Source organism: Hipposideros armiger, unplaced genomic scaffold (genome assembly GCF_001890085.2).
Source record: "Hipposideros armiger isolate ML-2016 unplaced genomic scaffold, ASM189008v1 scaffold_388, whole genome shotgun sequence".
Taxonomy (NCBI): Eukaryota; Metazoa; Chordata; class Mammalia; order Chiroptera; family Hipposideridae; genus Hipposideros; species Hipposideros armiger.
This window is the reverse complement of record NW_017731738.1, coordinates 1,323,475-1,336,706: the sequence shown is the minus strand read 5'-3', so window position 1 is coordinate 1,336,706 and position 13,232 is coordinate 1,323,475. Positions and strand designations below refer to the sequence as shown.

At 37.3% G+C, this 13,232-nt stretch overlaps 1 protein-coding gene across 1 annotated transcript in view; it reads right to left on the bottom strand.

Moving 5' to 3' along the window:
• Nucleotides 1-13,232, bottom strand: part of MELK (maternal embryonic leucine zipper kinase) — a 78,936-nt gene that overhangs the window by 49,062 nt on the left and 16,642 nt on the right. The window contains exons 7-8 of the mRNA XM_019663273.1: nucleotides 12,247-12,339; nucleotides 9,787-9,885 (exon numbers count right to left, since the gene is read on the bottom strand). Of these exons, the coding sequence (XP_019518818.1) occupies nucleotides 9,787-9,885; nucleotides 12,247-12,339 (192 nt within the window). The remainder of the gene's footprint in view (nucleotides 1-9,786; nucleotides 9,886-12,246; nucleotides 12,340-13,232) is intronic.

Below are 13,232 nucleotides of genomic sequence, written 5' to 3'. Positions count from 1 at the left end.
TTCCCCAATTCCCCAGCACTGTTCCCATCCCCCCAATTCCCCAATAAAAAAAAAATCTTAAAAAAAAGAGATGATTACCTTGCAAATGAGAGCAAGAAACAGGTAACAGAGGGAGAAACCAAGTGGAGGAAAAAAAGATTTGTGGGCTAATTAGCAAGACCATCCTGGGAATTCTAGTGGGCTTGAAATTGTTCATTTTTCACATGGTGCTAAGAAAAGCAGGTGATCTCTCCAACACATAATCATAGTACTGTAGTCAACTCTATAATTGTAAAATATAATCTCATAAGATATAATTTGCTCATTTTCTTTAAAATTATAAATTATACTTGTTAGAAGGCAATTTTACTTTCAAGCTATTCAACTTTCATTTTACTAAATTATTTATACTTCCCTAATATTTGTGTACCAGAAGTGGGGTACAATCATGCTTGTCTTTGAATGCAGTGATGGCAAGTGAATGTAGGTGACATTAATAAGATTAATACTCCATCTATTAGTAATCATGCTGGAAATTGCAGTTGAGCATTTTGGTTAAAATAGTAAACAAATGCAAAGGATAAACAAAGTCTGCCTCTTAAAGAAGAGTTACATACAGTGTGTCAAATATTGCTGGGTTTTTCAATCAAACCAAGAACTGAGGGAAGTGTTATTCCCAAGTGAGGAATTTTAGAACATTCTAAGCAAAAATACATACTGCATGCAAGTGATACGACACCTTAATTAGATTCAACCAGCAGACTGTATTACACTGCGACTCGGAACAATAGTTCTGAGCCAAGATTACAATAAATTTCAAAATCTATAATGTGTGAAATTAAATTCCACAATAATGCATAAAAGTCCTAATTTGAATCAATTTTCAACTTGCAAATACATAAAAAACTAAAAACGAAATTCAGAGTCGGAGAAACAAAGAATATACAGTATTAGTAAATAATATTAATTAGGATGGCTAAATCTCTACTGAACAAGAATTAGACATTTTGTACCATATTTATTCCACTGAAAAAATACCTGATTTACCAAAAATATGAAAACTTGGATCTAATATCTACTATTAGGATGTAATACTCTTATATTATTATCTTAAGGAAATTCCCTTCCCCCAAAGGATTAATACAGTACACTCAAATAAATAAATAAAAATAGAGAACACTTAAGTTTGTATGTTAGTACATTCACCTTGTATTGGTGAAACAAACAATACATTATTAATTAAGAGTATTAATTCCATGGCTGCCATATAAATGTGAACTTGCAGTAACAGCAAATAAAGGCAAATAAACAGCATAGATGTTTAGGTCCAGATAAGTTTTAAAAAGAAAAAAACAAAGCTTGGAGTTAGGTCAGTAAATGAGGAACACCATGGATATAATGTAGTTCAATTTCAGTAGGGTATTAATGGTTACTTATTTTAACTTTGTGGATAAGTGTATCTGATGCACACTAAAAAGCAATACCCAGAATACTTAGGGGTGGTCCTGTTGTGTTCAAGTTTTTTTAAACAACAACTTGGATTAGAGATATTTAAGAAATGTGTAAAATGGTACAATTCTGACAAGGACAGCTGATATTACATGAGATCAGAATCAAGATTCAAAATTTCAACAGAGGAGAATGCTAGGCTGGAGCAAACAAGGAAAACTGAATGTGAATAAATAGAAGTCAGAGAACTTATCGCTCACTACTCAGAGCTGGAATGGACCTTGGAAATAATGGATGGCTGCAATGCTCTAACACTACTCATGAAGAAAATGAGGACCAGTAAGTTGCTCTACCAGGGGTGACACCTAAAGTGAGTAAAAAAGCTAATGCATGATACCTGATACGAATTAGGAGAGCTAATTTGTAGCCTTGATAAATCTGGAAAGTTGGGGTGTCTAGGAACGTTCCTAAGTTAAAGATTTGACACAAAAAGAAGCTTAGGATGAGGATCATTTCCCCCTCTAAGAGTCTACGATTCTCTTGAGACTAGCAACTACAGAGTTAAGAAACAATACTTCACAGTGGTTATGAAAATGGGCTCTGAGCTTGACTAGCTGGGTTCAAATCCCAGATCTGCCACTTACTAGCTATAAGACCCTGAGTAATAAAAAAAGTTATTTAAGGTCTCTTCTTCTCAGTTTCCTCATCTGTAAGAGGGGGACAATAACAGCAACCACCTCATTTAGAATAGACTTTGCCAAATAAGAAAAGTTCATGAATATTAAGTACCATATTTTGCCATGTATATAATGCACACTGTTTCACCCAAATTGATGAGGGAAAAATAAGGATGCATATTATACATGGGTAGTACTAATTCTGTATCTATATAAATGTTTTTAATTCTTCTACTTATGCTTATGAGTTAAAAGTGTAACTCTAGAAATCAATAACAATTATCTGTATGCAAAGTAATACTCTGGAATACGATAATCGGTTTTGTTGAACTTACGATGAACCTGCAACAACGAAGAGTTCTTGGCCTTCTATGATGCAAAAATATTGTAAGTTTGTTACTGGTACGTAAAATTTCTTGTACCTTGTATCTGTTCTTGTGTTTTGTAATTGTTTGTTACATAAAATTCCCTGTACCATAGTATGTTAAAAAATAAATGCTAAAATTCCTTTATAATACAAAAAAAGGAATTAAATGTAAACAAATAAAAATTTGAATTAAAAATTAAAACGAAAAATTTTTTCCCCTGAAATTTTGGGCCAGAAATGTGGGTGCCCATTATACACAGGAGCACACTATGCACAGCAAAATATGGTATTACTTTTGTTACAATAGAATAAGAATAAGCATGTCAGCAAACTTTTTATTTTTTATGAGGAATCATGTGCAAGGATCACAAAAATATAAAACATAAATACCTGAGAAGGCTCTATCTCCATGCAGGGGGGAAAAAAGCAAAAAAAAAAAAATCAATAATAAAAAGACTGATATAGATGCTCTAGGCAGAAGAGACTTAAGCACAACTCTAACAAATACCTCCACTTCTGTACAACACCTACAGATAGAAACTCAGACCTGACCGGCAGAAGACATCTCCCCCTCTTTCCACATCAGTTTTGGGGTTCAAAACTCACACAAAACTTTATCATTCTGCTTTTTAAAAAATCATTAGTAGCAAACCCTATTCATCAGCATATTAAACCTATTAAAAGGATTATACACCATGACCAAGTGGGATTTATTCCTGGAATGCAAGGAAGGTTCAACATACACAAATTAATATGTGAAACACGATGTTAACAGAATGAAGGAGAAAAAACTGTAATGTCAATTGATGCAGAAAAAAGCATTTGACAAAATTCAACATCCTTTCATGATAAAAACACTCAGAAAACTAGGAATAGAGGAAAATTACCTCAACATAATAAAAGCCACATATGAAAAATCCACAGCTAACATCATACTCAATGGTGAAAGGCTGAAAGCTTTTCCTCTAAGATCAAGAACAATACATGGATGCCACTTTCACCATGTCTATTAAACAAGGTAATGGAAGTCCCTAGCCAGAGCAATTAGGCAAGATGTAAAACCTTTATGCAATTAAAAATGTAAGAGGTACAGAAGAGCATAGAATGAAAAGTCTCCCTTCTATCCCTCTTTTCCAATTTTCCTCCCCAAAGGAACAACAACTACCAACTTCTTGTATCTCCTTCCACATGTGAGCAAATAATATAAATATACCTCTCCTTCCTTTCCTTTTTTACAAAATGACAGTATACTATATATACTGTTCTACACTGTTTTTCCCTTAACAATATATCTTGGATATCATTTCATATCAGTAATTAAAGAGCTTCCTCATTAATTTTTATTAATGGCTATAGAGTATTCTATTATAAAGATGTCCTATAATTTAACAACATATTCCAAAAGAAAAAAAAAAGCACTAATAAGACTCACAAACACACTAAGCATTAAGAAATAAAAAGGTGGTCAAGTATTAAACAAAACTGTGTTTTGTTTTGTTTTTTGGTTTTTTTCCCCAATTATTTACTTATTTATACAAAACTGTGTTTCTATGTTGTGAGAACACAGACCTTTTGCGAGGACTGGAATTTCACACAGCCCAAAACAACACCCAAGGCCAGGTCTCCAATCCTGGCTCATTCACTCACCATTATTTACACCTCAGATATGTTATCAAATCATCCCTTTTTAAAGGGATGGAATAGACTTTATTCCATCAAACCATGGACCCATAAGCTTTCCAGTTATTCCATTTAAAAAGTACACGGGGGGGGGGGGGGGGGGGGGGGATCATAGCAGAACAGTCAGGAAAATTCTAGAGGAAAAACAGAATAATAAGCAGGCTAATTTTACCAGACATTAAATAAATGATATTATAAAGATACAGTACATGAAACAACTATATATAAGAATACACAAAAAATACATGCAATGAAATAAATAGCTCAGAAAAAGAAATATTTAAATGTAGGGATTTAATATATAATAAAAACATTATTTCAAATCAATGGGAAAATGATAAATTATTGATTAGCACTGGGACAATCGATTATTTATTAAAAATAATAAAACTATCCATAAAACTATCACAGATCAGAGAAGGCTAAAGAGATATGACAACAAAATATAATATGGTCTCCTGGAAGAATCCTAGAATAGAAAAAGGACATTAGGGAAAAACTAATAAAATCTGAATAAAGTACAGAGTTTACTTAACAGTAATGTACCACTGTTGATTCCTTAGTTGTGACAAAGATAAGATGTTAATAATAGGGACAACTGGATGAGGGATAAATGGGAACTCTCTGTATTATCTCTGCAACTTCTCTATAAATCAAAAACTATTTTAAAATAAAAATTTTATTAAAAAAGAAAAAAGCTGGATCTCTGTCTTACACCAATATTAATTCCTGGCAGATCAAAGAATTAGTATTTAAAAATGTAAAAGTACTAGAAAAAAAAACATGGGGAAAAATTTTAAATCTATAGACTATAACACAAAGGACAAACACTTAATTTCCTCGGGATGCTCTATAGCATGGTAGTTAGAAATACAGGCTCTGGATCCAGAGCACCTGAGTTCACATCCCAATCTTGCCAGTAACTACTTGGATAACTTTAGGCAAATTACTTTCCCTGTCTCTACTTCACTTTCCTTACATTTATAAAAGGTATGATAACAGTACCTACCTCATTAAACTATCATGAGGATTAAATGAGCTAGTCCATGTAGAGTGCATACGAGGTCTAACAATTAAGTTCATGAACTTGTTGCAACAATGCTGCTAACCTTTTTTTTTTTTGACATCAGAGGGATTATTCATTATGAATTTGATACCAACTGGACAAACAGTTCACCAAGTTTACTATTTGGAAGTGCTGAAAAGGCTGCGTAAAGAAGTTAGACAACCTGAACTTTTCTCCAACAATTCATGGCTCTTGCATCACAACAATGCACCAGCTCACAAGGCACTGTCTGTGAGGGAGTTTTTAGCCAGTAAATAAATAACTGTATTGGAACACCTTCCCTACTCACCTGATCTGGCCCCCCTGGTGACTTCTCTCTTTTGGAACACCCTCCATACTCACCTGATCTGGCCCCCTGTGACTTCTCTCTTTACCCAAAGATAAAGGAAATATTGAATCAAAGACATTTAGATGACATTCAGGACATCAAGGGTAATACAAGGACAGCTCTGATGGCCATTCCAGAAAAAGAGTTCCAAAATGGCTTTGAAGGGTGGACTAGGCGCTGGCATCAGTGCATAGCTTCCCAAAGGGAGCACTTTGAAGGTGAACATAGTGCTATTCAGCAATCAGGTATGTAGCACTTTTTCTAGGATGTGTTCATGAACTTAATTGTCTGACATATATATGGTTATGTTGCTATCACAATTACAAGATTTTTTAAAACCAGAATCAAGAATATGAAAACAAATTTCTACAACTTTTTTAGTGATGTTTAAAGTCAAGAAACCACAACAAGACAAATTCTTGGTCAATCCAATATTTAAATATTAGAAAAAGGTGAAACCACAAAAATACCAGAAGAAAACGTGGGAGTTAAAAAAAATAATCTAAGTAGGAAATCCAAATATGACAATAAAAGACTGATAAATTTGACTAAATAAAAATAAAAACCTCCTGCATAGCAAAAACAAAATTTTAAACATAAAGATCAAAAAAGGTGATACACTGTACTCGTATTGATGGGAATATAGAGAAACAGGCATTTTCATGCTATTTCTAGCAATTGTATAAACTGATAGAACTTCACTGAGAAGCAATTTGGCAATATCAGAATTACTAATTCACATACCCTTTGACCCAGTAACTCTTCTCCAGGAATTTTCTTACAGATATTTCACAATGTACAAAATGTCAGCCTGGAAAATCCTTAAATGTCCTTTAACCTAGGACCGACCAGGTAAATAAATTAAGGTACATGTATATACACTGTAATCCTATATAGTTATTAAAAAGAATGAAGAGGTTCTGAGCTGAGTATGAAATGCTAGGGTATGATCTTCAAGACATACTGTTAAAGGACGAAAACAAGATGCAGAACAGTGTCTGTGCTATGCTCCCATCCATGTGAATAAACGGGGAGAGGGTGGCATAAAGAGATAAAATTTATGATTCCTTATATATGTATAGACTAACCTGAAAAAATAGGTTAAAAATCTGATCTATACTTTGTCATAGGGTAAATAAACAACCTCATGCCGATAAATCTGAAAAATTAGACAAAATGGACACATTCTTTATGTCGAAAACTGAATTCCTGATCATCCCTGCTCTACCAGGAGTCTTCTCCATCTCAGCTGATGGCAGCTCCAACTTTCTAGTTGCTCAGTTACTCCCCTCATCCCATCCATCAGCAAATTATGTTAGTTACACCTTCAAATGACTGGTCTAAACACATACTCTGTAAAAAATTATATAAATGGAGCCACTTTAAAATGGAATCAGAGCTGCCATCCCAGAGGAACTGCCTTGCACATCTTATGCCTTAAGGCTTTGGAATGTTAAAACAGGGCAAAATAAGCTTTGGAATGGGCCTAAGGCAACACCGTATCCCAAAGAACTATTTGCAAGGCTAACAAGAAAGCAGATATTATGACTACTGGATTGATGGCTACCAGAATGAACATTAAAAACATTGAATTAGCGTCACTATGTTAGTTTATCTTCACTAATAGAAATGCCTTCCTTCTATTGATGTAATTGTACCCCTTCCCTTTCTGATAAATACCCCTTGCCTTCGTCTCCTTATCAGAACACTATTTGGGTTTCTGCCTGAATCAGTGCTTCCTGAATATCTATTCTTTTTTTAATCTCAAAAAAGCAGTGTGAGGAAAAAACTCACAGACTCTTAAAAGCACTCTCACATACTCAGGAAAGAATTCACACAAATCTCAGCCGACGGGGTCCCAATACCACAGGAGCCATCCAGGGGGCGCTATGGCATAGCCTCCACACAGGTGAGGAGAGCCGACTGGGAAGAAAGCGACAAAAGGAAGGCACTGGGATAACCCAGAGTGCTACAGGAAAGCAAGGGTTCCCCTCTGCTACCACAGTGGCCCCTCAGCCTGTAAGAAGGCATCACTCCAGCTCATTCCTGCACCCCCACCTGCACAAGGATAGCTGAATGTCACCTCCCAGAATGGAACAGACAGGAAAAGTGGAAGGGACACATACAGGTGTGCACCTGTGCCCCAACCTCCAACGAGCATCACCTGTAGGAATAGGAAGTGAGAAATGCCATTCACACTGGCCTTCCTCTGCTACCTGGGGCAGGTTCTCTGCGATGGGAAGGGAAGAACAGACCAATGCTATGTCCCTACCAAGATCCCTAACCCACAGCCCCCTAGGTACTTTGTCTCCAAGACCTAAAACTGAGAGCAACCAGTCAGTCAATCATATATGTCATTGGAACTGCTGTAGCACTGGAATGGAACCCGTTAGCCACAGGCAGATTAACAGGTCACGAACAGTGCTCTAGGCAAAATTCCTTACTGCAATTCCCAGGGTGGGATATAGAAAAAACTATTAGGTCAAATACATTTTAAAAATGGAAGACTGAACTCAGTGCACTTTGACTTCTATCAGGTAGGCAACAGGCCACCTGGGACTACTACTTTCAACTCCATGCTACTTTCCAGAAATGAGAGGGAGTTAGAGACCCAGTGGTCCATCCACATAAAACTTCTAACCATTTCTCCCCATGCTTCTCCCATCTTATGCCTCTGCTCATACCATCTACTCTACTAGGCATGCTCTCTCCCACATCCCTTGCTGGAGCATTTCTACCCTTCTTTTAAAACCCTGCTCAAACCTCACTTCCTCTAAGATGTTCTCTCAAGCCCCACACCTGCTACTGTATTAACCTCATTTATCCCTGTTATAATATGGCATCCCAGACCCTTTGCCCTTTTGAGATAGACTTGAATCTGTCTCCAACAAGAAACCATGCCCTGGTGGACTATGATCAAGTTTCATAGATCTTTGTTCATGCCTTTCAGTATCTCATACAAAGACCCTCAGGAAATATTTGTTAAACAAAACTGAATTCAAGCCACACTCAGAGAAGCTGCTTTGCTGCTCTGACCCTGCTTTGCTATGGACACAATGCAGTACTCTTCCTTCCTCTTTACATATCCTCTTTTGTTAGCTTGCTTAGAAGATTAACTCTTTAAAAAGAATTTTAATGTTTTCCCTGCTATACATGATTTGGGTTTGGGTTTTTGTTTTTAATCCAATAGTATAATTCAGATAACATAAAATTCACCCTTTTAAAGTGTACAGTTCAGGGGTTTTTAGTATATCCACAATGTTGCACAATCATCACCACTGTTTAATTCCAGAATGTTTTCATCCCCCCAAAAAGAAATCCTGTACTCATTAGCAGTCACTCCCCACTGCCACTCTACCCCGATATGCCCGTAACCACAAATCTACTTTATATCTCCAATATACATGATTTTGACAAAGCTCACAGTATTCTTAACTGTGATAAGCCAAATTTTATCTTCAAAGAGAAATAGTTTCTCTTATTTTACCATAACTCAAAAGGAAAATGTGATTAACACAGCAACTTACTTAACCATTTCAGGATATAAAACAAAAGCTCTTACCATTAAAGTCATCTTACGTGTTTACCTTGCCATTTGTTTTTGCTTTAACCCTTTTATTGAAGAAGCATAATATACATTTAGAAAAATACACATATCATGAGTATTTTTACATTAAGGTACGCACCTTAAGTTTTCAAAAACTGAATATACAAATGTAACTAGCACCCAGATGGCGAAACAGAAGCACCCCCGGCCCCTCTGCCAGTTACCATCACCTCCAAAGAAGAACCACTACCTTGACTTCTAACAGCATACATTACCGTATTTCCCCATGTATAAGACGCACCCTTTTACGAAAAATTTAGGGTCTAAAAACTGGACACGTCTTATACAGTGGTTGTAGTTTTACTTGCATTTCCTGCTGAGGACGAGGCAATACATGAAGACAGTGATTCATCATCAGACACAGATGAGGACAAGCTAATTGTTGGGAGTTTTGACAGTGATGAGGAATTGTATGAATTTTATGATGAATAAAACTTGAGTTCAACAACTTTATGTAATACATTTTTTTTAAAATTTCAGGCCCCAAAATTAAGGTGTGTCTTATACATGGGAGTGTCTTATACATGGGGAAATATGGTACTTTTGCCTGTTTTTGTACTTTTATATATAGGAGCATATAGTATGCAGTATAGAAAACTTTTACATTGACATTATATGCCATTTAGTACTCACCATAATCTTCTTGTACAGAGCCATGACATTATCATCATCAAACGGTAGAAAGCCACACATAAGCACATATAAGAGTATGCCCATGCTCCAAACATCTGCCTGAGAGGGAGAAAAAAATAGTAATTCCAAAGAAAATTTAGCACATATTTGAGAATGGCAGTACACATAATAGAATCACAGAATCTTCACAGAGCTAGAAAAGAGCTCTGAGATCATCCAATTAAACCTACTCATTCTACAGACAGGGAACCTAAAGCCCGGAAAGGTATGCTTGTCCAAAGTCACCCAGGCCACCCAGGTAGGTCACCTGATGTCCAGTTCAGTGCACTCTCCTCTAACACTGGACTCTAACACTTTATAGAAAATAATTTCCAGTTGGTTGGGCTGGATTGGGCACAGAGGAAGGAGATGAGGCCAGGTCTCTAATTCTGAAAGACAATTCTACAGTGCTACTGAGGGTTTATTATATATGAGGGTTATGTAAACACACACGAGGATGTCAAAACAAGTCTTAAAATTTACTACTGATAATCTGCAAATGTGATAAGCTGCACTGTGAAGTCCTCTCTGTGGAGACAAACCTTGATAAAGTTCAACAATTGACTTTTCAAATACAGAGGCTAGAAATTAGCCTGCCAGCACAAATAGCGCTACAAATCTCAAAATTCCAGAAAGGAGCTTAACCTTTATACAAGATATCCATGTGTCCCATGAGTCCTAAGCACTAACTACTTATTCAAGCAGTTCTTGGCCTTAGTCAATAATGACGCCACTGTTGGCTAAGAAGTCACAGCTCCCACCCACATTTGAGTCTTTGGAAAATGTTAAGAGGTAAGAAGGGTAGCATCTTTCTTTTTACAAAAAAGAATCAAAAGTCAAACTAAAATGGACAACAACTTAAAGATCCTGTAGGAAAATCTCAGCTGCACTCAAACCAGCAGGGCCTCACCACAGCCCTCTAGGAAGCTTGTGAAAATTAGGCATAGGATTATCACTCTTTCTGGGAGACTGGATGGAACCGTGGAAAGAGTACAAGTATGCAGTCAAGCCTCACCCAGTTCAAATCTGGACCATAGCTACCAGCTGTGTGACCCTGTGAAGGCACTTCATTTTTTGAGTCTTAATTTCTTCATCTTCTTTATCTGATGAAATGGAGTAATAGGGTTCACTTCAAAGGATTTTTGTGGAGCTTAAATAAAAATTATAAAAAGTATCTAGGGGCCGGCCAAGTGGCGCGTTGGTTAAGAGTTGGCTTGGGATGCCAGCTCTGAGCAGCAGGGCACCTGTTCAGATCCCACATGAGGGCCAGTGACACCGTGCCCTCTACAGCTAAGATGGTGAACAATAGCTCAACCTGGAGCTGGGATCTCGTGAGTCGCCAGCGACGGCGTACACTGCAGCCCCTGCTGCAGTGGGCTGCCATGAGCTACTGCAAGTGGCTGGCAGCCAGCGTGAGCGGCCGGCAGCCGGGGTGAGCTGCGGTGAGCGGCCATCCAATGACCAGCAACCGAATGCCTCAGCTGGGAAGAGCGCAATGATCATAATACCAACATGGCCCAGTGAAGCGGTGTCCTCCACAACTAGACTGAAGAACAAAAGGACAGCTACTTGTCTGTTCCCCTTCCCCCGATTCCTCAACACTGTTCCCCTCCCCCAATCCCCCAATAAAATCTTAAAAAAAAAAAAAAAGTATCTAGCATGTGGAACCCTTGTGCACTATAGTGGGAATAAAAATGTTTCTGCCACTCTGAAAACAGTATGGCAGCTCCTCAAGAAATTTAAAAATAGAATTACCATATGATCCAGTCATTCTACTTTTGGTTATATGCCCAAAATAATTGAAAGCAAGATCTCAAAGAGATATTTGTTCCTATAAGCACAATAACCAAACTGGGAAGCAATTCCAGTCCAATGGAAGTCCATCCATGGGTGAATGGATAAACAAAATGTGGCCTATACATAACGTACAAGGGCATATTATTCAGCCTTAAAAAGAAAGGAAATTCTGGCACATGCTATGGCATGGATGGATTGTGCTAACCAGCATCTCTGAAAACTGAGCCTGCAACCCTGGCCTTGTGCTCTACCTGGCTGGACTAACCAATCTAAACTATGGTGCCGTTAACAGAAAAAGCATCACAATGAGGACACAAGAAATATATCCTTGCTTCATTAGTGTACTATACATTATTATATTTATTGCAAGTTGTTCATTTCACTTATTACTTTATGTATCTCTCTGAAAAGACTGACCTCTCTGGTTAACAAGATTATTTCTTACCTCATCGCTATATCCCTAGTGCACCATGCCTGGCTCACTACAGGTCAACAATCAATGTATACTGATTATACTGGGTTGTCGGAAAAGTCATGATGCCTTTTTAAAATGAAAAACATAGAAAAAATACGTTATGACTTTTCCAACAACCCAATATATTGAATTAACCAATGAATAATTACCTCTGATCCCAGATATGATTTGCCTTGTATTAATTCGGGTGCTGCATAAGCAAGGCTCCCACAGCATGTCTGGAGATGGTAATCCTTGTTACCCTGCCAGTAAGATAAAAATGAAACACTTATTAATTACAGCCTTTAAGAGAATTAAAGCCTTAATAAACATTCTTTCAGCACAGCAAAGAGAATCTAGATAAACAATTACCCCAAACAATTAAGAGGCTTCTGCAGCCAACCCAATACTTTCTGCCTGCATGCATGCACATGGGTTTCCTCTTCTCTAGGTTTCTAATACTACATACAACCTGACACGAACAAAATTCTTTTCCCCTTAGTTTAGTCAAGTCAGGTTCATACTTCCCTAGACATTCATTCACATAATAATCAGCTTAGCACACACCCAAGCACCCATGTCTTCGCACCCCCAAGTACTCAAGGAAAAAGGATTATTTCTTTACTGGACCCTATCCCCGTTATTAAAACTTAGAGAGCTTTCTTTCCCCCTAAAGGGAAAACAATATGCTACATAGAACAGCGCCTTGGGAATCTGTTTTCTAGTCTCAGTTATAACACCAGTCATGACCTGAGCTTCCAGATCTGGTAAAATGAGGAATCTGCTCAACTGTCACTGCTTTCCCACAGAATTATCGAGACATAGTGAAAACGATACTACTGCCCAACACCCATAGTACAGAGTTCCACAACTGGCAAGGAACTTGTATAATTGGGAGATTTCATTTACAACTGCAACAACATGTCCAGAGGTGAGCTCCTCAGCAGAAAGCTGAGGCAATGCTCTTCTAGCCAACCCTTGTTTTTTTCGATGGTGTCTGTGTGGGTCAAATCTGTGGCAGCCAGAGACAAAGGCTAATGGAGTCTGTCACAAACATTCTCCACTGCCTCCTGCGAAGAGCATGACTTAAACCTGTTTATCTGCTCAAAGTATGTTTTATCTTTATATGCCTGCTGATAAAAAAAAAAAAAAGCCT